The sequence below is a fragment of the Panthera tigris genome, chromosome B4, assembly GCF_018350195.1.
Source record: "Panthera tigris isolate Pti1 chromosome B4, P.tigris_Pti1_mat1.1, whole genome shotgun sequence".
NCBI classification, from domain to species: Eukaryota; Metazoa; Chordata; class Mammalia; order Carnivora; family Felidae; genus Panthera; species Panthera tigris.
The window spans coordinates 51,341,011-51,362,951 of NC_056666.1; the positions used below are offsets into that span (position 1 = coordinate 51,341,011).

General features: G+C 36.3%; 2 protein-coding genes across 7 annotated transcripts in view; one reads left to right on the forward strand and one right to left on the reverse strand.

The window, feature by feature from the left end:
- Positions 1-14,952, reverse strand: part of PLCZ1 (phospholipase C zeta 1) — a 45,507-nt gene extending 30,555 nt beyond the window's left edge. For 4 of the 5 annotated variants that reach the window (XM_015535876.2, XM_042991846.1, XM_007072862.3 and 1 more), the window contains exons 1-5: positions 14,856-14,951; positions 14,212-14,367; positions 13,056-13,179; positions 1,385-1,616; positions 149-350 (exon numbers count right to left, since the gene is read on the reverse strand). In XM_015535876.2, coding sequence (XP_015391362.2) covers positions 149-350; positions 1,385-1,616; positions 13,056-13,179; positions 14,212-14,222 — 569 coding nt within the window. In that variant the 5' untranslated portion in view covers positions 14,223-14,367; positions 14,856-14,951. Of the gene's footprint in view, positions 1-148; positions 351-1,384; positions 1,617-13,055; positions 13,180-14,211; positions 14,368-14,855 lie in introns of all 5 variants that reach the window. The other variant, XR_006219808.1, reaches the window with a different exon arrangement.
- A 66-nt stretch (positions 14,953-15,018) lies between these two features.
- Positions 15,019-20,344, forward strand: CAPZA3 (capping actin protein of muscle Z-line subunit alpha 3). 2 transcript variants are annotated; one of them, XM_007072863.2, is made up of 2 exons: positions 15,019-16,048; positions 20,186-20,344. In XM_007072863.2, the coding sequence occupies exon 1, from the start codon at positions 15,136-15,138 to the stop codon at positions 16,033-16,035; it is 900 nt and encodes a 299-aa protein (XP_007072925.1). In that variant the 5' UTR covers positions 15,019-15,135; the 3' UTR covers positions 16,036-16,048; positions 20,186-20,344. The 2 variants fall into 2 exon arrangements, with proteins under 2 accessions (XP_007072925.1, XP_042847781.1); XM_042991847.1 differs by having other exon boundaries at positions 15,019-15,969.
- Positions 20,345-21,941: the final 1,597 nt, after the last annotated feature.

The window sequence follows — 21,941 nt, forward strand, 5'->3', positions numbered from 1 at the left end:
AGGATGGCTCTCCAAGAGATGCACAAATCAAAATTTATTTTTCCTATGTTTTTGTACAACATGCAAGCCTACTTTCACTGTGAATTACCACTTATTGGAAATTCCAATTGTTTTAAGATGTAATGGTTATAAAAATCAAAATAAATACCTTACATATCCCCAAAGGTCACTTGGTCCCAGTAACTGGTCAGATATCAAGTAGGTATTATGTGAACTTGAAATAAAATAATCATTTAGTGGTTGAGTCATATCTTGATAAACTCTTCCACAATCAGGTTTAAATATTAGACATTCAGATGAACCCATGTATCTTATAAAACCTTCAAATGACATCCGATGTGCTCTCTTAACTATAACAAATAAAAAGATGCAGAAATAACGTTAACTGTATAAAAATTACATCTCACTTATTCAATAGTAAAGTATATTTCTAAAATATTTAAAATTAATAATGATACTATTTCTAATTTTACTGTAGAAACACATTTTTTTTCTAATGAGTACCCTTAGTTGTTCTATATCAACATTCAAGTAGAGAGTATATTATTTAATCTCTGATTTTTTAATATTTTAAAAATACATACAAGAAAATACATATATCATAGGCCAATGAAATTCCATAAGCTAAACATCTAGAAAACCAGCACCCAGCTCAAAGAATAAAACATTGCAGAACCCCAGAAGTCTGCCTCCTGCTAATTTTTTACTCTCTCCCCACTAACTCAAGTGTATTCAGTGGTCTGGCCACTGATCACCTAGATTAGTTTTCTCTGATACATTATTAGCTTAGATGGCCATTTAGTTTAGACCAGATGATTATATTCAAAAGTGAAGGAAGAGCAAACAATATTTAATGTTTATGAAATGTTGTAGACAATTACGTGTATAGACAATGGAGAAAGTAGTAATTTTGTAATATTTTATTCATTTCCTAGAATAGTTTTCACTTAGCTAATTTAATATTTCTATATATTTTCAATAATGTAATGTATGAAAGTAGAAAACTGCCTATTACTTGGTTTTCCTCTTATTAATGAAAGTGAACATGCTTTCTTTCATTACAGTACACATAACAGAATTTCATCCTGCTTTCCATGCCTAAGCTCATTTCTGAACACTTACGAGATATACTGAAGCAGTTAAAAAAAGAAGAAGAAGAAGAAGAAGAAGCTGGACAATGAGGTAGGAAAGAATGTAATTGTTTACACAATGTAGTTTCCTAAAAGATTTATATACAGTCTATAAAATATAGAAATAAAACTGCCAATATTTTATTTTATCCAGAACAAATTTGACCCATTCAAAAATTTGAATTTGAGAACTGTAATTCATAAAAAGCACATTGCATTTAAATATTTGATAAAACTTTGAAATGCAAGCATACCTTCTTCAATAGGCTCATATTTCTGAATGATCTCAAAAGCAACATTTTGACTCATGTCAAGTATATACTGTTCTTGTATCAAAAATTGGAGCAGGTTTTTTTCAACAAGAAATTTCTGGTTACCAGAATACGTGTTGAAAATCTCAACAATTTCTTCTCTGTGCGCAATAATTCGATAAATTGATCTAAATTCTTCTATGGTGATTCTTCCTTGCTTCAGCCTGTCATTATCCTACTAAAAAAAAATGACTGGTGGGCTCACATGGTGAATATAAAAAACACAAAATAAATAAGTTAGAGTATTTGTATAATATATAAAACAACTAATATGTGAAGGAAGATGAATCTTACATTGGATTCACATCTCAAATAAAATCTATAAAACTGCATGAAATGACACCAAAGTGAAAAATCACCACCTAAAATCCAGTGGCCACATTGGGAATGGAAAAAGGTGTGGGAAATCACCAGGATTCTAGGTTGTCTTTCAATTATACATTTCATTTTTCTCTTCCACTCTCCTTCAGTACCTTCTTAAAACCAGACAGTATGTAATCTCATGCCACAGGTATGTGTAAACATCAGAGTAAATCAGACATTCAAGGTCACTGTAAGCTACAGAAACTCCAATAGTGGTGGTAATACTACAGTAAATGCAGTAGTTATGTATCTTAAGGAAGTGGAATGTACATAATCACTGAAGAATTGGGGGCAGGGACAAACAAGTTAGGTTCCAAAAAGAAAGAGTGGATTCACCTGGCTCTTCTGGAAAATTCATGTTTGAACTTTATGAGACAGAGACAAAGTGGGCTGGGTCCAGTTACTAAAAGTAACAGAAACACTGTGAGGTTTCTGAGTAGCACAATGACTAGCAGAAGTAAAAGCTTAGAATGATTAGTTTGCATAACCAATTGGAAGAGATAGAACTGTAAGATGGATCAGAGAAGATGCAATCCAGGCAGGAGGTGGTGAGTAGAAACAAAAGAACTGGTATCAGCAAAATTATGAACGGAGAAGTCAGAAGGACTCAACTTGTTAAATTTTACATGCACGAGAGAGAGAAGTCAGGAATGTCTAGAATCAGGGAGAGTTAGAATAAAAACTAGTAGAATCATTTACCAAAAAAAATGGGGGGTATAGGAAGTATACCTTAGAAGGAAATTTAATTTCACAAGAGGCTATTTATTGACATTCTTTCTCATTACATTGTAAACAGCTTGAGTACAAGGAACATGTGTTGAAGGGCCATTGTAATGTGGTGAAATCTGACAGTTTGTAAGTAGAAGGAGCTAACATTACATTCCTAGCTCCAAAATAGATGGAAACTTGGGACATATAAATTAAACTCTCTGAGCTTCATAATCTTCATCTGCATAGTGGGGATAGCACTACCTATGTCATCAAACTGCTGTGAGGACTGGAGATACATTAAATGGTAGCTGCAAATATCCATGTATGGTTATATCTTATCAAGTTCTGCTTGCCTCACATCATCCAGCCTAGTGTTTCCTCTTTTGCACTTGTGCCTATAAAATGAATCCCCAGGGTACAACAGGGGGTAAACATGCTGGAAATGATCTATTCATTTCATCAGCAAAATTTCAGTAGTAGGCCAGTTTGATATGAGGGATCCAAGAGGCAGTCAGAGCTGGGAATCAAACAGGAAGAGCACCAGTTCAGTTCACAAAGAACATTAATCCATGTGTAGGAAGCAACTTGCGGAAGCAGGGACTGAAATAAAGCCCCAGGTGGGAATGAGACAGAGATAAGTTTGAGAGGAAGGCTGGGATCTATGGTTGTCAAATTGGGCCCAGAGCTCATTAAATAATAATAGCTCCTTAAAATTATGTAATCTTAGAGTAATTCATATTATCAATTTATCTTAGTTGACTAACAAGATTCGACTTACTATTTTTAAATTCTGGATTTTGAAGTCTACATAAGTCAATGTTATAGAATTAAATTTATTTTAGCCCCATCCCACTCATAATTTGTTATAAGATCTTTAACAAGCCCATAAAAACCAAAGTGCGCCCATAATTCCTGAAAATTTTGTTATATAAAATTGTATAAATTAAAAATTACAGTCCTATTAAATAGCAGTGTAAAATAAAATACATTATCCACTAAGTAATAACAGTTTTATTACTTTCGGGCAAGGTTTAAACTTGGCAATGTGACTTGTTCTGTTTTGTTTTTCCCAAAAGATCAAAGTTGTCATCTGATACTAGAAAGCATTAAAGGTGTAGAGTTCAAACAAAATTTCACAAATCCAAATAATTGCTGTAATTGATCCTACCCAAAGGAGTCAACCATCAAAAATTAATTAAATTGCCAAAAATTAAAAACCCCACACAACACGTGAAAATTGTATTACTGAAGATGGGAAGTTTTAATTTTAGTAGAAAGAGAAGCAAATGGAAAGCAACAGAAGTCACTAATCATGGAGTCTGGGTAACAGCATTGGCAGCAGGAGAAGAGGGAAGAAGGAAAGTGATGAGCAAGAAAGATTCAAATCTGAGGACTGAGACACATAATAGTGGCTGAAGCAGATAGAATAACAATGTATTAATTTAATATCTCCCCTGTAGGAGGAAACTGGAGTTCAGAAATCATATGTCAATTGTCCCCAATCCCACAGAAAAGCAGCAGGAAGAAAGACATACATGTCAATCAATACACCACTGTGCATATTGACAGTATATAAGCAAAATTAAATTGTGTAAAATACAAATCCAATCCCTTCAACTACCTCTTAAATTGCTCAGTATTTCTTTTTTGTCTTCCAGACAAAATCCAAACTGCATTGTGTGGCATCCAGGGTCCTTTAAGATGTCACTAATGGCAACTGCTCTCATTCCTTTCTTCCTTGTACCTCATACTTTTGGCACTTTGAATTAGTTATAGCATAAATAACAAGATCTCTTGTTACTGAATAGGCTGTTTCTTCTGTCTGGAATACCCTTCTTTAACTTCCTAACCTACTAATTTTTACTCATTCTTTTTTTATTTTATTTATTTATTTATTTTTATTTTTACTGACTATTGAAAAAAGTCTTATTCTAGAAGTCTTCCCAAAGTCCCTGTCTTCTCCCAGGCCACATTAGATATCCCCCTGCCTCTCAGTTTTTATAAGACTCTGCATCTTCTTCTATCATAGAGTTTATTACACTGGAGTGAAAGCCTTTTTTTTCTAAATCCCTTCTAGAATTGCCTTGGATAGGAAGTTTGCCATTTTTTTTTCTTATACTCTTGGTACCTAAAAGAGTGCCTGGCTGGAGGTATTCAGAATATGATCTATCACCTAAACAATGTTGTAATTCTGGTGAAATATGTGCATTTAATTGGATAAAGGAGTTAATATATCCCTAAACCTAGGAAGAATAAGAAAAGATATTTTTAAATACACATCATAGAAAATATGCAAAATGCCAGGCTCCACTTCAGGGAATATTGTAGCTTTTAGAAATGTTACATATTAATCATTTATAAGTACAGCATAAAATAAGAGTAATGAAGCCAGTTTTGTTTAAAAAAATATTCATTAAGTGGTTTTTTTTTACAAGGCATTATAAAAAGAACTTTATCAAAAAACTCATTCATTGTTTATGTATAATTTAAAAACATATCTCATACCTTAAGATCATAAATGCCATGAAGATAGATATTTTATTCTTTTTATTCCTATGCCTAGTACTGGACCTACCCTAGCATAGGACATCAGTGACTGTATGTTTAAACGTATGGTTGAAAACATGAAGCTAAAAGAACATATTGAAATAATTCTATTGATATTCTGATAGTATACTTTCAGAGAACAGAATCAAAGCTTTTCATGTTGTTCCCGGTTTCCACTGCTTAGTTTGCTAGTAAAAAGATGAGATGTCGCTTAAAATAAACAACCATATAAGAAAGTTGATCTATCAAAATATAAAATTTACTTTTAAATTAAGATGAGGTGTTTTAAACTTGTCTGTAAAATTACACTAAAAACAAAGTATTCAAAATATATCATAGGATCTGACATATTAACTTATTTTTTAAAATTTTGTTAAAGTTTATTTATTTATTTATTTATTTATTTATTTATTTATTTATTTAGAGAGCACATGTGAGCCAGGGAGGGGCAGAAAGAGAGGGAGAGAGAGAATCCCAAGCAGGCTCTGTACTGTCAGTGCAGAGCTCAATGTGGGGCTCAGTCTCACAAACTGTGAGATCATGACCTGAGCCAAAATCAAGTCAGACGCATAACCCACCAAGCCACTTAGGCGCCCCTGACATACTACTTGAAACTGCTTAGCAACTTTGTCTTCTGTCTTCCCTTTCTTCCTAACTAAATATTTGAAGCAGAAATGAAATTGTGTAATAAGGATGTAAAGGCAACACCTTATCAGAGCCCTCTGGGCGTTCATATTCTAGAAAAGGAAAACCAGTATGAAAGTGTTATAATAGAAACTTTATACACAACAGACAAAGAAAGTTCAGTGATTCTTCTTGGAGACAAAAAGAGAGTCTTTATAGAAAAGGTGATCCTGGAGATGAGCTTTCAATGACAAGGAAGATAGTTGTCTGAAAATGGGGAGAAGGGTTATTCTAACTGTTGGGATCAGAGTAAATAAACATGTAACAGTACAAAACAGGTTATTAGAGAGGATGTTAGTAAAACTTCAGTGAGAGAGATAAAGGTGAAGTCAAAACTGTATCCAAGGGGCCCTTGGCCCTGAGGCCCTCAGACTTCATTCTCAACCAGTGAGTTGCTGATGAGGTTTAATGAGGTAAATCATATAGATTTTGTTTTAGAAAGATTACTATGGCAGCTATAAAGAGGGGAGATGCTAGGATTCAAAGCAAGGAACCAGTTCGTAGGGCTATTCAAATTTTAATGGACATATAAGTCACCAAGGGACTTGTTAAAATGCACAGTCAGCTTCAGTACATCTGATGCTACATTTCTAACAAGCTCCCAAGGGATGCCAGAAATGCCAGTCTGAGGAGCACGCCTTGAGTAGCAAATAGTTGGAGACCAATTGACTTTGTGTAGAAATAAAATACAACTTAAAAGATTTGAAAATTGGATGTGGAGGTAAGGTAAGAGGAAGAGTCCCGGAATCTCCCAGGTTTCTGGCTTGGATAACTGAAAGAATGGTGCTTCCATCACCAAGAAAAGAGAAGACGACAGTTTTGAAGGGAAAGATGGTTACTTAAACATATTAAATTTGAAGTATCTTCATCTAAGCCAAGACAACTAGTAGACGATTGGGATGGGAAGTGGGGACTAATGTATTACTGGAGAAAAAACAAGGATTTTGCAGGCAGACAGATCCAGATATGAATCTCCACAGTAATATGATATAAACCATATCAACATTCCTCACCTCAATATCTTAATGTGTAAAAAGAGGCTAGTAACGACTTCCTTGGATGTTTGTTAAAATAGTGCATGAAAAACCTAACACAGGGCCTAGAATATGGCAGGCGATGAACAAATAGTAGCGTGTATATGGTTTTGTTGTTCAGGATAGAAAATTTGTGCTTTGTTCCCGTTATAAAGTAGTAATGGAAGCCATTGAAAGTCAACAAGGTGGTGACATAGGAAAGTCCAGAACTCACCTCCTTCCAAAGACATACCAAATATACAGCTATATATGGGACAATTCCCTCTGAAAGATACCTGGAAACTAGCTGAGTGAACTAACTTGCCTATATATTGAGCAAATGAGAAAAAATTCTATATCAAAATGGGTTGGAGAGGCTGAGACACAATCTCTCCACAAACATCACCCCCAACAGGATGACATATAATTGAGAGTGAACACACAACACTCAGCTCTCCCTGAGGAGTGAAGGGTTTGGATCTAACTTGTAATGCCCCAAATTTTAAGACTTCCACTGAGAGATAAGTCCTACAAATACCTAGTTCTGAAGGCCAACTGGGGCTTGTGTCCACAAGATCCACGAAACTATAGTAAAGAGTTCTTAACAGCTCACAAGGACTCTTGGTGGCTAGTCCCCGCCAGGGCTTAGCACGGAGGTATAGACTAACATGTAGTTTTTCCTTGAAAGAGGCCTACCTGGTCACCTTAAAAGCCATAGCCTGAGAGTCATGCTTCTAATCTAACACAGGTATTGGGGCCCCACAGTCTCCCCCAGAGATCAGGGAAGCCAGTAGGTACCATCTTTCTGCTTTCCCTCTATCTCCCTCCAGATCACTAATATCTCCCTGAAACACGTGTGTGTACATATCTGGCACTCCAGCTTTTACAGCTGCCACTCAGAGGTTTGTGCTCACAGGTTCAGCAGAATTGTGGTAAACAAAGAGAAAATCCTTGTCTAGTTGTCCCTCAGGAGCTTGGTGCAGAGGGAGATGACAGAGACATTTGCTTCCAGTCTTTCCCTGAAAGAGGTCTATTTGTATACTTTATAAGCTACTGCCTGAGGGATCTAATCAGCCCACATCTAGGTGCTGACTGGGATCCTCCCTTTAGGAACACTAATGGGTATTGGCACTCCCTCAGTGACTGAGAGCCACTAAGAATAAAGCAGGCTGCTTGGACAATTGCAAAGGTTGAGAGACAAACAAAAACTAAGTCTGGGATGAACAATAAGGTTCTTCTTCTAAACAAGGCCACTCCTTCAAAACTGGTGGAGGTGGCTGTTCTATCTAATGCACAGAAACTAACACAGACAGTAAAAGAAAATGAAGAAATAGAGGAATATGTTCCAAATAAAAGAGCAAGATAAAACCCCAGGAACAGATCTTAATGAAACAGAGATAAGCAATTTACCTAATAAAGAATTCAAATAAGGGTTATAAACAATATGAAGATTACTCAAAAAATTAAAAATAGAACTACCATATCATACAATTCCATTTCCTGATATTTAGTGAAAGGAAACAAAATCACTATTTTGAAAAGGTATCTGTACCTCCATGTTTATTTGAGCCATATTTACAATAGCCAAGACATGGAAGCAATTTAAGTGTCTAAAAACAGATGGATAAAGAAAATGTGAATAAGATATTATTCTTCCACAGAAAAGAAAGAAATTCTATAAATTTTGACATCATGGACAAAGCTTGAGGCCCTTATGTAGTGAAGTAAGTCAGACAAAGAAAGACAAATACTATATGATCTCACGTATATGTGGAATCTAAACAAACTGATCTAATAGAGAGAGAGAACAGATTGATCAAAAGGTGGCTCAGAAGGTGGTCAAAAGGTACAATTTTGCAGTTATAAGATAAACAAGTACTAGGGATGAAATATACATGATGACCATAGCAAACACTGATGTAGGATATATAATAACATGTTCTGCTGATGTAATACACAGCCTGGTAACTAAATTAGTAATACCATATTGCATATTTGAAAGTTGCTACAAGAGTTATCTTCAAAGTTCTAATAACAAGAAAAAGAAATTTGTACATATGTGAGCTGATGGATGTTTACTAAACTTGTTAATCACTTTTCAATATATACATACAATTCAATGTATGTCAAATCATGTTGTACACCTAAAACTAAGACAATGTTATATGTCAATTACATCTCAATAAAACTGGAAAAAAAAGAAAAGTTAATAAGATTGTTCAGGAATTATATGTAAAGTAAAAAGAAAGAAAATTAAGGACAGATGGAAAAGGAAAGTTCAGAAATTTTCAAAAAAAAAAAGTGATGTCATAGAAGTGAGAATAGGAGTAGTTTAAGAAAAGAGGGATAAATAAAATGCACAGAGAGCCTAACCATTGTATTTACCATTTTAAAAATAGAGGTTTTCAAGGTAGGTATGAAGGCAAAATTTATTGCAATGAATCATTGAGGAAATGGAGAAAGAAATGTAAAGGTGTCTTTCAGTTTATTTGCTACAGGAGAGAATATAACTTTTAGAAAAGGATATGGAGTGGGGCACCTGGGTGGCTCAGTTGGTTAAGCGTCCAACTTTGGCTTGGGTCATGATCTCAGTCTTTGTGAGTTTGGAGCCCTGCATCAGGCTTTATGCTGAGAGCCTGGAGCCTGCTTCAGATACTGTGTCTCCCTCTCTCTTCCCATTCCCCACTCATGCTCTGTCTCTCTGTCACTTTCTCTCTCAAAAATAATTAAAATTCTTTAAAAAAAGAGAAAAGGATATGGAGCTATTTGTTTTTGAGAGAAGATTAAAAATAAGCTTAGATTGTGGCAGACCAACTAAAATAGGAAATCATAAACTTGCAGTGGAACTAAACAATATGTAGCTGAATTGACCCAAGTTGCAGATTTGTAGGGCAGACACAGCAGAGAAATACTTTACCTCCTCTCTCTACCTTCCAACTTTCAAACCACTCTACACTACTGCCAGATATATCCTAAACTTTGCACTATTCTATTTCCCTCCTCAGAAAAGTTCAATGGCTACCCATCGTCTATAAAAAAAAATCCAAACTCTGTAGCCTACCTCAGGACTTTTGTGATCTGGCCATACCTAGCACTCCTCTTCACTTCCTTGCATACATCCTATATGCAAGTCATACATCGTTACCTTTTATTCGCCAAGCACTTCTCACACTGTTATCTACATATACTGCTTCTTATTCTTCGAGGGACAATAAGAATGCTCTCTGTACCACAGCCTCTGTTATAGATGCCCAAGTCTGAGTCTCTGTCTTCTCAGATTCCCTGTAATTATTAACTATGATATTTATTATTATCTACTTATAAAATAGTAATTTCTGTATTTCTTTTCCTCCTGATGAGAGAGAGAGAGAGTGAGAGAGAGAGCACTTTATTAATTTTTTACAATCCGCAGTTTCTAACAGAGTCCCATGGACATCCTATAGATTTAATAATGGCTGTTAACTGCTTAGAGAATTTGAAAACTTAAGGTAAGTTCTATAATAATATGAATTCTTAAAATTAAGAAGGATGCTACTTCATACTCAACTAACAATCAAGAATGTAATCTCAGACTAGCAATATATATTGAAATGACACAGAATATTTCTTATAAAATATATTGTGTGCTACAAATTAATGACAATGGTAAAAGCAATAAAGTTTTTTTTTAATAAAGGGATAAAACAAAATCTTACAGAATTGCTCCCCACGTCATGGCTCAAGAATTGATTTTGTAAAATGAAAATGTGAATATTTTGCCAGGGTCATAAAGGTACACCTTCTTTACTTAAATTTCATAGTAAATATTCACCCAATAAGAAAATAAATTCACATCAGAATTTATGCCAGCTTCTTAAGAAATCAATAAATGTAATGCAACTTCCTATATTTTTTGAACAATTATGATTGATATACTTCAAATAATATTTATCGAGTGCCTACTTTTTTCCAAGCCTTATACTAGATACATTCACAAATAATATTTACTATTCAGCACAATCTGGCAAGATAACTATATTAGTTTCCCCATTCTGCAGGTTAAGACATTTGCTTAGGGAAATTTCTGATTTGCCAAGTACTGAACAGGGAAGATCTGACGGAGTGAAGAATCTCCACGCCCATTGAGCTTGCCAATAACAATAGCCCTGAGAAGCTGGAAGATTTTGGTCACCAAAATAAGATTCTTTAAGATTCATTGCATTTACTCTGGCTACAAGGTGTACCGTGAATTTTGGAAAGATAAACAACAAAAGTTGAAGCAAAACAGTCCAATGTTTAAGAAGCTTAATTTTTAGCTATCCAGAAAATTTCATTAGCCAATACACCTTCCCTAGCATTCTATTTAATTAATTTCTTAATGCATATATGGCAATGTAGCCAAAGGCAACAAAGTATCATCTATTCAAGGGCCTAGGGGAATTATTTTGATAACAATTTCTTGTCATGATCATCAGCCTTGTTTATATGCAACTTATGCTTAAATTATTTGAGGCCATTTTAAAGAGGTTTTTAAAGAATTCTAAGCAATCTCTGTCCCTCAATTATAAAAATTATTTTCATAGCCATTCCAGAAAGGTTTTGCTAAACAAACTAGACCTTCACCCTCTCACGTCTAAATAATTGTTAATATCAATTAATGACCTATTTCTTTACCTGTTAGAACTGTTGCACATTTTACATAACACTTTTTAATAGGGCATGCACTTTACTCAAGTACATCTCAGACACATATCTTCATTTTGCAGGTAATGCAAAGCAACCTGATAATCACTGAATAAGATTGATCACATTTCACATTTGATACAGATTTAATATATTACCTCTCTGTTGTGTTGAACGTGAATTTTTTTTATTAAACCAAAAAAGTACATATTTGGTTCTCCCATTGAGTGATACCACTGGGGGGAAGTTCTACTTGTGAAGATCTTTCACAGACCTTGTGTTCTTCAGGTATAGTATTAGACATGAATTGCTTAAAATTCTGATAGCTTATGGCAGCACGGACTACTTGCATTCATAAAAAACAATCTGAAACTTTTGTCTTTTACAGCAGTCTCTTGAGAAGTGCAGCTTTTTTTTTTTTTTTTGAACCTCCTCTTTGTGATTTGTAAACATGGGGGCTAAATCTTGTTGAGAAAAGTACTTGATAGGGCTGCTCCATGGTTTCCTGTGTCTCTGCAGGTTTTCCAGCAGAGGCACCAACACTTACTTCAGAACTAGCTTTTCAAGGATGTTTGCATGATGAAAAGATAATATCTCCCTCGAGGGGAAAAAGCAGGTTTGTTTACTGTGCATGATAATAATGATAAGGGCACCCTCCAGGGCAAAGATCAGACAGGCTTACTTCCTGTAATAAAAGATTTGGGTTCCTTAAACTTGAGGTCCCTCTCTGATAAGACAACCCAGGGCATGTGCCTCTGTCAGTTGGCCCTCTTCACATCATGCTTTGGGAATTGAGACTTGGAGAAATAGCACCAAGATGCTGATATCCTTGCAATGGCTATTTTTGTAACAAGGCTATTTTCTCTGAACCAAAAGCCTGCCTTGGCCGTCATCCATGAAATTATATCAGGCTAACTGGTTAGCTTACAGGCCGGTAACACAGGTTTCCCAGTTTGTATTAATGGTAAGAATTTCACAGACTGTTATCTGGGTAGTCACTTTCAGAAAACAGTATCATATTCAGGATTTCCATCTTCTTAACTTAATTAGCCAATCCAGTATTTTTACTTGACTTGCCAAGAAATTTGCCTTTTCCTAGCACAAAACTCAGCTGAGTGCTTGGATTTTTCTTACTTATTGATGATCTTTCCCTCTGTCCTTTAGTGAAAAAATTGATCCAGTTTCCATCCCCACTAGTTCTTCAAACAAAGAAAACTTCTGGCATGATTTTCTACTTTGAAGTGAGTAAAATACCATTTTTCTCAAGATTTCTTTTTCCTTCTATAAATCACTAACATCTAATCCATTTACCATTTCTTCATTTATGTGATTTTGATCTAATCATATGACCGATCCTAATCTTACATGAACATTCTTGTATCTTCAGCTAATTATGCTAAATTAATAACCTGGTATTATTTCAAATTTTACCATTAACTTATTTTATCTCCTACCTAAATTCTCTCCTTCTTGATTGTAAATATATATAGGATAATTAATTGCTTTAATTCTCAAGAGACTAATTTTTCATATGTATTTTCTGTAGAAAGCATCCAAGTAGCTATTGACATTTCCCCTATATTGGATTAAGTCCTTCATAGGGTGGGGCAGACAAGGGGTGGATATTATCTCACCTTAAAAATAGATTTCACATGAACATAATTGCACTGAATATCTAATTTTTCAAGTAATTTGTGAGTTTTTTCTAGGTTAATTTTTCCACCTCTAAATTCATCCTGAATCATCGACAAAAACCATGTATGAAGCACAAAAAAAGAAGTTAAGGAAATTCTCACAGAAAATCATTAAGTACTTAAAATGCCTAAGGAAATATTTGATTTCTTTTCAATTTAATGTTTTTATTTTTATTTTTAAGGGATAGTCTATCTTTTGCTTAAGTGACAAAATAATTCTATGATAAATTATGGTTAAAACAAAATTAAGTAGGTACTATTCTGTAGTGAAGGTATGAGAGGGCATACATAACACAATAAAAATTACAGGAAAAGAATAAAAATAAACATTTGAGGAATCAAGTTATTATTTGGGAAATACAGTCTATTTCCTGAGACATGGACTTGGGGGACAGCTGGGCTTCAAGATCTCCCTGTCACTTGACCTCTCTCAAGTTCACTTTCCTCATCTGAAAGGTGAGCAAATTAATATTTAGGGAAAGTGAGGGCATAAGTTCTGAATATATTACTGAACACAGTTTCTGCTACTGAGTGTTCAATAAATAGTTACCATGTTTGATATAATTATTATTACCATGACATTAGCCAGATGTCCAGCTACACGTGCCAAAAAAAGGCAACATTTTAAGTAACACCAGAAAGGGTTAAAAATGCCATGCTGAGTGTATATTTGGTATGAATAGAAAATTAAAATAATCAAGCTTACTTATTGTACACAGACAAACTACAAAAAAATCAGGACACTTCAATTGGAAAAACTGAAGTTGGGAATTAATATGACAACTTATAATATCATGAAAGGTACTTGTGAAAATTGTTCAAAATTCCACTCAGTTTCAGACTGCTAAAACTAATGAAAAGCCCTCACATATAAAGGCTATGACTTAATATGGCAAAGCTCATGTTCTCATAAGAAAAAGACAGGAAGTAAGGGAAATGCAAAAAAGCTTAGGACGGATGGAAGGAAGAGGTTTATACTTAAATGAGAGAGGCTTAACTTCCAGACTCTTCAAGAAGAAAGAGGAGAATCAAGTAAAGGAGATTAATTAAGAGGAAGAAGAGAAAAGAGGAACAGAAAGGACTTTTGAATGGATATTTGTTCTCCATATTTTCATGACCTGTTGTTATGCTTCTCCTTGCTTAGTAGTCTCTCCCCATTACATGTTGTCACAGGTTTCAAATATAGTCAACTCTGCCCTTTTGTAGTAAAGGAATTTCTTGATATTCATCAGCTGTTGCCTCTGACCCTTTTCTAGAGAGAAAGCAGAAAATACAGAGTGGTTTGCGCCTTTGTTCTTTGGAGATAGCTCACAATTAAATCCCATAGAATCCACATGCCAGATGTGGTCCCTGCATTTCACTGCCCTTGAAAGTTTCTGGCTTCTTGCTTACATTTTGACAATCTTCAAACCCTCAATGTTTATAATGCAGTATCCTCTGCTGTTTGGCATTTTTCTGTCAACTGCATCGTACCTTGTTTTATTTTTACTCTTTTGTTGAACCCCCCTGAAACTTTTGGGCATAATGTGCTTCCAGTGGGTTTGGGGAGAATATTCTGAGGGCCCGTGGATAAATAAATGCCACTGTGGTCCCCAAAGGTGCAAAGGGCTGCCAAACCCTCTCTAGAAACTCTAGGCTGTTTCTGTGGATTCCTGACAACATAGAATGTACACAGCGACACACCACTGTTGAAGAAGGCTGTTTGGGAGGCTAAGTTTTTAAAATCTTCAAAATACATACAGCTGAATGGCTGGGTACCACGCTGTCAGGTGACCGTCATGTTTTTCTTTTGGCCTGAACACCCATGGTGACATCATCAAAGGTTCCACACTTCATAGAGAAAGGTTCTTTATGACTTCATCAGTAGACTCAGCTTGCAAGACAACCTGTTTTCATGATTAGCCATAGTAATCTTAAGCTTGAATGTTTAACACCTTGATGGGAAAGGTGTCTCATGGAATGTTTTCTCATCCTTTGAATACTCTTTATTTCAGAAGCTTTGCTTCTGCTGCAACCAAGCATGTCACTTAGCGTTCTGAGTAGGAAGGAGAAAGAAAGAGTAATTCGCAGACTGTTGATACAGGCTCCTCCAGGGGAATTTGTAAATGCCTTTGATGATCTCTGTCTGCTTATCCGTGATGAAAAACTTATGCACCATCAAGGTGAGTGTGCAGGCCACCAACACTGCCAGAAATATTGTGTACCACTCTCTATCGATGGAAATCCAGTACTCTTGTCTCACCACAACGTAATGGGTGACTACCGATTTTTTGACTATCAAAGCAAACTTTCTTTCAAATTCGACCTGCTTCAAAACCAGTTAAAAGACATCCAAAGTCACGGTATCATTCGGAATGAGACAGAATACCTGAGAAATGTTGTTCTGTGTGCCTTAAAACTGTACGTGAGTGATCACTACCCAAAAGGAAATTGCAACGTGCTGAGAAAAACCGTGAAAAATAAGGAGTTCTTGATAGCGTGCATTGAGGACCACAGCTATGAAACAAGAGACTGCTGGAATGGCCTTTGGAAATCTAAATGGATTTTCCAAATCAATCCATTTCTAACCCAAGTAACAGGAAGAATTTTTGTGCAAGCTCACTTCTTCAAGGCTGTCAACCTTCATGTTGAAATCTCCAAGGACCTGAAAGAAAGCTTGGAAATAGTTAACCAAGCTCAACTGGCTTTAAGTTTTGCGAGGCTTGTGGAAGAGCAAGAGAATATATTTCAAGTTGCAGTCTTAGAAGAATTACAGGAGTTATCGAACGAAGCCCTGAGAAAAATTCTACGAAGAGATCTTCCAGTGACCCGCACTCTTATTGACTGGCAAAGGATACTCTCTGACTTGAATTTGGTGATGTATCCTAAATTAGGTTATGTCATTTATTCAAGAAGTGTGTTATGCAACTGGATAATCTAAAGGATTGCTCCTGGTAATTGTCTCAGCCTGATTTAGTGGTATTTCCGGGAGGGGTGTTGGTATTTTCCTAAAGTTGAGAAGCCACTAGAGATGCCTATCACTTGACAAATGCAAGTTTAAATTAAGGAAAAGTGTAACAAATACTTTTACTCAGGGAATATTAACCAATAAGGCAAGAAAAGGGTGATGTAAGTGCTTCATGGTAGCAACCATCATAAAGCCAGAGATGCCTATTTGAACCTAAAACAGCTTGAAACAATGTGGCACCCAGAAGTATTACAAAGGTGGCCAGGGTTAAGGCTGTGTGTATTGTGTGTGTGTGTGTGTGTGTGTGTGTGTGTGTGTGTGTTTGGAAATGAGCTTTGATTTTCTTAGTAACTAGAGAATGTATACAAAGAAAAGTCACTCTGCAAGTGATAATTTACATAATTCCGTTCAGTCATACCCAACCCAGACAGCAGATTTCAGTAAGTGACATAAGTATTGGATATTCCATGAAAACAACAGATATCAAAAATCTACCTCAGATGAAGAACTAGAGGTAACCTTAGAGCCCCTGCCCTCCAAGAATTGGGATTATTCAAATCCCCAGGCTTTTCTTTTCTTTTTTAATGTTTATTTATTTTTTAAAGAGAGAGACAGAGACAGAGCATGAATGGGGGAGGGGCAGAGAGAGAGGGAAACACATAATCCGAGGCAGACTCCAGGATCTGTGCTGTCAGCACAGAGCCCAACGTGGGACTCAGACTCATGGACTGAGAGATCATGACCTGAGCTGAAGTCGGATGCTTAACCGACTGAGCTACCCAGGTGCCCCAAATCCCAGGGCTTTTCTGATAACTAAGATGGTCTTTGAAAAATCAACTGGAAAAGCTAGAAAACTTGGGAAAAAATCAACTGGAAAAGCCTGACCTCTCAAGCTTACATAGTTGAATTCTTGTGAAGTCATCACTGTAGGCATTTATAAGTGCTTACTTCATGCCAGGCCCTTTGCTCAACGACTGGCACACAACTTTTCATGATTCAGCTGGCACTATTAGTAATTCCATTTTATGAGAGAAGAATCTAAGATTTTGAGTTGTTTAATTCATCCTGGCACATAGTAAGTGACAGGTGTGTCTGGCTCCGCTCTTATCCTCTAGGGTATGACCACTCTCCCTGGAGGCCTGTTTCATTAAGAGCTGTAAACTCTATAATGATTTAGGCAAGCATTTCATCCAAGAGACACTTTCATAGGATCCGGACCACAAATTACCTATTCAGTCACCCTATTACTATTTCCAGCAAGGTGACTGACCACTTGCTTATGGTCTCAAAGAATTCCAAATCTAAAGCTCTCTAATAAGATTGCAACAGAACAGTAGAGAGACCCCATCCCCTAATTCTGACTTACTGCTAGGCCAAATTCTCTGTATTTTGGATCCAAGCTGTTGAGAAAAGATCTCATTCTACATAAGAAGCATTGGAGCAGACAAGGTTAGAATTTCTAAATCTCAAACATTTCTACCTTAACTGGTGGTTCTTAGAGAATCTCAGGAGAATTACTTAGGGCATATCTTTAAAAATACAACTTCCCAGGGACACCTGGGTGGCTCAGTCAGTTGAGCCTCCGACTTCGGCTCAGGTCATGATCTCACAGCTCCTGGGTTTGAGCACTGCACTGGGCTCTGGGCTGACAGCTCAGTGCCTAGAGCCCGCTTCAGATTCTGTGTCTCCCTGTCTCTCTGCCCCTCCCCTGCTTACACTATGTCTCTCTCTCTCTCTCAAAAATAAATAAACATTTTTTTAAAAATTAAAAAAAAATACATCTTCCCAGTATCCATCCTCAGATTTGATTTAGTAGGCTAAGAAATCTACATTTTAAACAATTTTCAGAGATGACTCTGTTGCAAGGGATCCCAGCACTACATTTTTTTTTTAATTTTTTTTTTAACGTTTATTTATTTTTGAGACAGAGAGAGACAGAGCATGAACGGGGGAGGGTCAGAGAGAGGGAGACACAGAATCTGAAACAGGCTCCAGGCTCTGAGCTGTCAGCACAGAGCCCGACGCGGGGCTCCAACTCACGGACTGTGAGATCATGACCTGAGCCGAAGTCAGACACTCAACCGACCAAGTCACCCAGGCGCCCCTACCCAGCACTACATTTTAAGAAATATTGGTCCAATCATAAATCCAAGCTTACGCTTTCTATTTACTCAATTAAAATCACTTCTTGTAAAACTATTTGCAAATGAAAGCCATGTCTACTACTTCACCAGATTTGCTATGCACAGACCAAGGACAGGCCTTAATCGGTTATGTTAAAAAGTTAAGAAAAGATGGGGTGCCTGGGTGGCTCAGTCGGTTAAGCGTCGGACTTCAGCTCAGGTCACGATCTCGCGGTCCCTGAGTTCGAGCCCCGCGTCGGGCTCTGGGCTGATGGCTCAGAGACTGGAGCCTGCTTCCGATTCTGTGTCTCCCTCTCTCTCTGCCCCTCCCCCGTTCATGCTCTGTCTCTCTCTGTCTCAAAAATAAATAAAACATTAAAAAAAGATTAAAAAAAATAAAAATAAAAGTTAAGAAAAGCTTTTCTAAAGAAAAGCAGCCAAGACAATCGCTTCATTGCTCTAAAACATACCCATCTGACAGATTATTTAACAAAAATTTGAATGGATATTATGGTTTTATATATGTATGTGCTGATTTGCCAGAACATTCCATAATAGGACTTACTGGTTTATAGAACAATCACAGGAGCATTTAATTCCCACTGAAATGTTGGGTTTTTAAAATAATATTTATTGGTATTTCTGCATATAAAAAGTCACATGTACAAATCATAGAAAATGCTTCAGGTATAAAGCATTTTGGCCTATTTCCTCCCATCCAATTTTATGGAATTGTTTTACATATTAAGAATTACAACATGGGGCGCCTGGGTGGCGCAGTCGGTTAAGCGTCCGACTTCAGCCAGGTCACGATCTCGCGGTCTGTGAGTTCGAGCCCCGCGTCAGGCTCTGGGCTGATGGCTCGGAGCCTGGAACCTGTTTCCGATTCTGTGTCTCCCTCTCTCTCTGCCCCTCCCCCGTTCATGCTCTGTCTCTCTCTGTCCCAAAAATAAATAAAAAACGTTGAAAAAAAATTTAAAAAAAAAAAAAGAATTACAACATATAAAAATTTTTATCCTGTTCTTTTTACATAGCCTTCTATATCATAAATATGGTCCTATGTCATTAAAATTCCTTGAGCACATAATTTTAATTATTTACATGATATTCATACAGTTCATGCACCTACTACAAGACAACTACTTCTCTATTCATACATAATTTAAATATTTGGCATTTTATTTCTGTTATTAATTGGGTTATAGTGAGTATCTCTATGCATAAAGCTTTGCCCACATGGTGGATTATTTCCCATAAGATAAAGTCCCTAAAATTGCATATTGAAAACATAAGAACATATTCATGATTTTAATATATATTGCCAAATTGCTTTCCAGAAACACTTAACAATTTATAATCCCATCAATAACATAAGAGAATGTCTAGCTCACCACAGTAATCTTGGAAATATTAAATATCAAATGTTTTCTCTGATAGGCAACAAACTTTAAAAGAATATAAACAAAGAAAAAGGTGTTCACTAAATTATGCCATATTATACCAAAATCATTCCCACACTGATTTTATTTGGTAGTTATTTTCTTTGTTTGGATCTAGAATGGCCAGAAAAATCTACAACTAATCCTTTCTGTATCTTTATCATAGACACACACACATACACACACACAACTACACTTAAACCTACTCTAGCAATATACATATATACACACATACCCAAGCATATACACACATACACAAAAAATGCTTCAGATCCTGAGGACTCATTGTACTGTTTTTTTTTCAATGTATTATTTTTTATATTCCAGTGTTCTCTCCTCCCCATCCCATTCCCAATTGGAATGTAAGCTCCATCAGACTGGAACCTTGTCTATTTAAGGATCTAGTCCATTACTGTCTGTCATTTGATAGGTAATGAGTGAATGAGTGAACAAATGAATAAGGGTAACAAAGGTATGAAACATGCTAGGTTTAGTTGACCTTAAGATTTTGTAAACCATCAATACCTGCTGTCCTTTTAGGAACTATTTATTCCTTTGCAGATTCCCCCAGCTGATGTTGTGACCCTTCATTTGATTGCATTCTGAAGCTGCAATTGGCTACCTACTGCTCTGATGAAAAACCTTTGCTCTTTTCCCACTCCAAATGGACAGAGATTTCTTCTCCAACAAGTTTAAGAAAATCAAGTTCTTTAAAAGTCATATTTTTCTTTCAATTTTACATAATCCTCTGTCAAAGATTTCTGTACCCTTCCTCTTGGCGGGGCTGGTCCAGAGGGCTAGCCCAATGGCTATATCATATTCTACTCAAGCAGAGATTCAGGAGGAGCATAGATCCTTTAACCCACCCACTAGACTGAGTCCCTGATGTTCTGAGGACATGCCCTAGCCTCAGGATTGCCTTGAGGCTAAAGCAGGCTTCAGCTTCCCTTTTCTGTTGGAATTTTGATCACAGTATACAAACCCCAACTACTCCTTTCTACTTATCAATAAGGTCTCCAATAATCAAATAGAGTTCCTACTAGACTCTGCATATTTATGAAGTTCACATAACTGATTACATTTTAGTAAATCAATATGAAAAGTACTTTCAGGTCACAGTCACTCAACCAGTTGTTTATTTATCTCACCTTCTCCTCAATCTCCTCACCAGGACACATCTCTTAGATTCTCACCCTTTTGCTTGGATAATTTCAGGAGCTTCTTAGTATATGGTACTATTGTTAAAGAATGGGTTCTCCGTCTACTGCTTCCTATATTCTAGTGAAATCTATCTCAATTCCACATCAGTCACTAGTCTCTCCTGATTAGCAGTCAATTTAGTCTTTTCTATTGATTGACCCCAATAGCCTTCTTCATGATGTGTTTCGAATTTTTCTACTCTACTTAAGCTCTGCTTCCTCATCAGTCCCTCATTTAGTAAATGACGCAGTCTCTTTACCAAGAAGACATATGCTTTCAAAAAGAGCTTCTACAGCTTCTTCTCTCTACACTTAAAAATATATTTATTTTCTCTCCTGCCAAATAGTCTCCAAAGAAGCGTGTGTTCCTTTTTAAGACTAACTCTTCCTCCTGTTCACTTTATCCTAAGTCCTTGATATTTTGTCATCCACGCTCTTGATTGTTCAGTTACCCTTTTTGGTTCTTAGTTCCTCACTAGCCCCATCCATCTTGGCTCCTCTCCTCCACCAGCAAGTGTATACAGTTCCAACTAGACTAAAAAATTTTCCCTATAAATGTCTCAGGTCCTTTCACCATGAAACTTTTCAAAGGATTATCCTATTCTTGCTTTTTCTTCTGTATCCTTACCACTTATTATTTTCTTAAAGGAATGGATTTAATTAAGAGACTGCTATGTTCTAGGCATTCTACCAGCAATTTCATCTGCCTCATTGATTCCTTATAAGAATTTGACAACCGGGAATTATTTTTTACAGCTTAGGAAACTAAGAATATTCGTAAGTAGCCTTGCCAAATTGACACAGCTGCTAAGGGACAGAACTGGGATTCCAAATCAGGTCTGTCACACTTGAAAACTCCTGTTCTGTATACCACATCATGCTGCCTTAACTCTGCAACCTCTGGCTGCCAGTGTAATAATATAATAAAAATCCATTCTCAAAAGTTTTCAATATCATAATTGTTGATTCCAATTGCCTTTTGTCAGTTATTGTCATGAGAAGATGACTACTTCTTCATCCTGAAAAACCTTTAATTCCTCGGTTATAATTGCATTTTAGTCTCCCCTTCCTCTAATTCGTTTCATTTCTCCCCCTCCACCGAACCTCACACTCAAAAA

Excerpts from the sequence above, each read along its gene's own strand:
- CAPZA3 (XM_007072863.2), top strand. The coding sequence starts at position 15,136 with ATGTCACTTAGCGTTCTGAGTAGGAAGGAGAAAGAAAGAGTAATTCGC.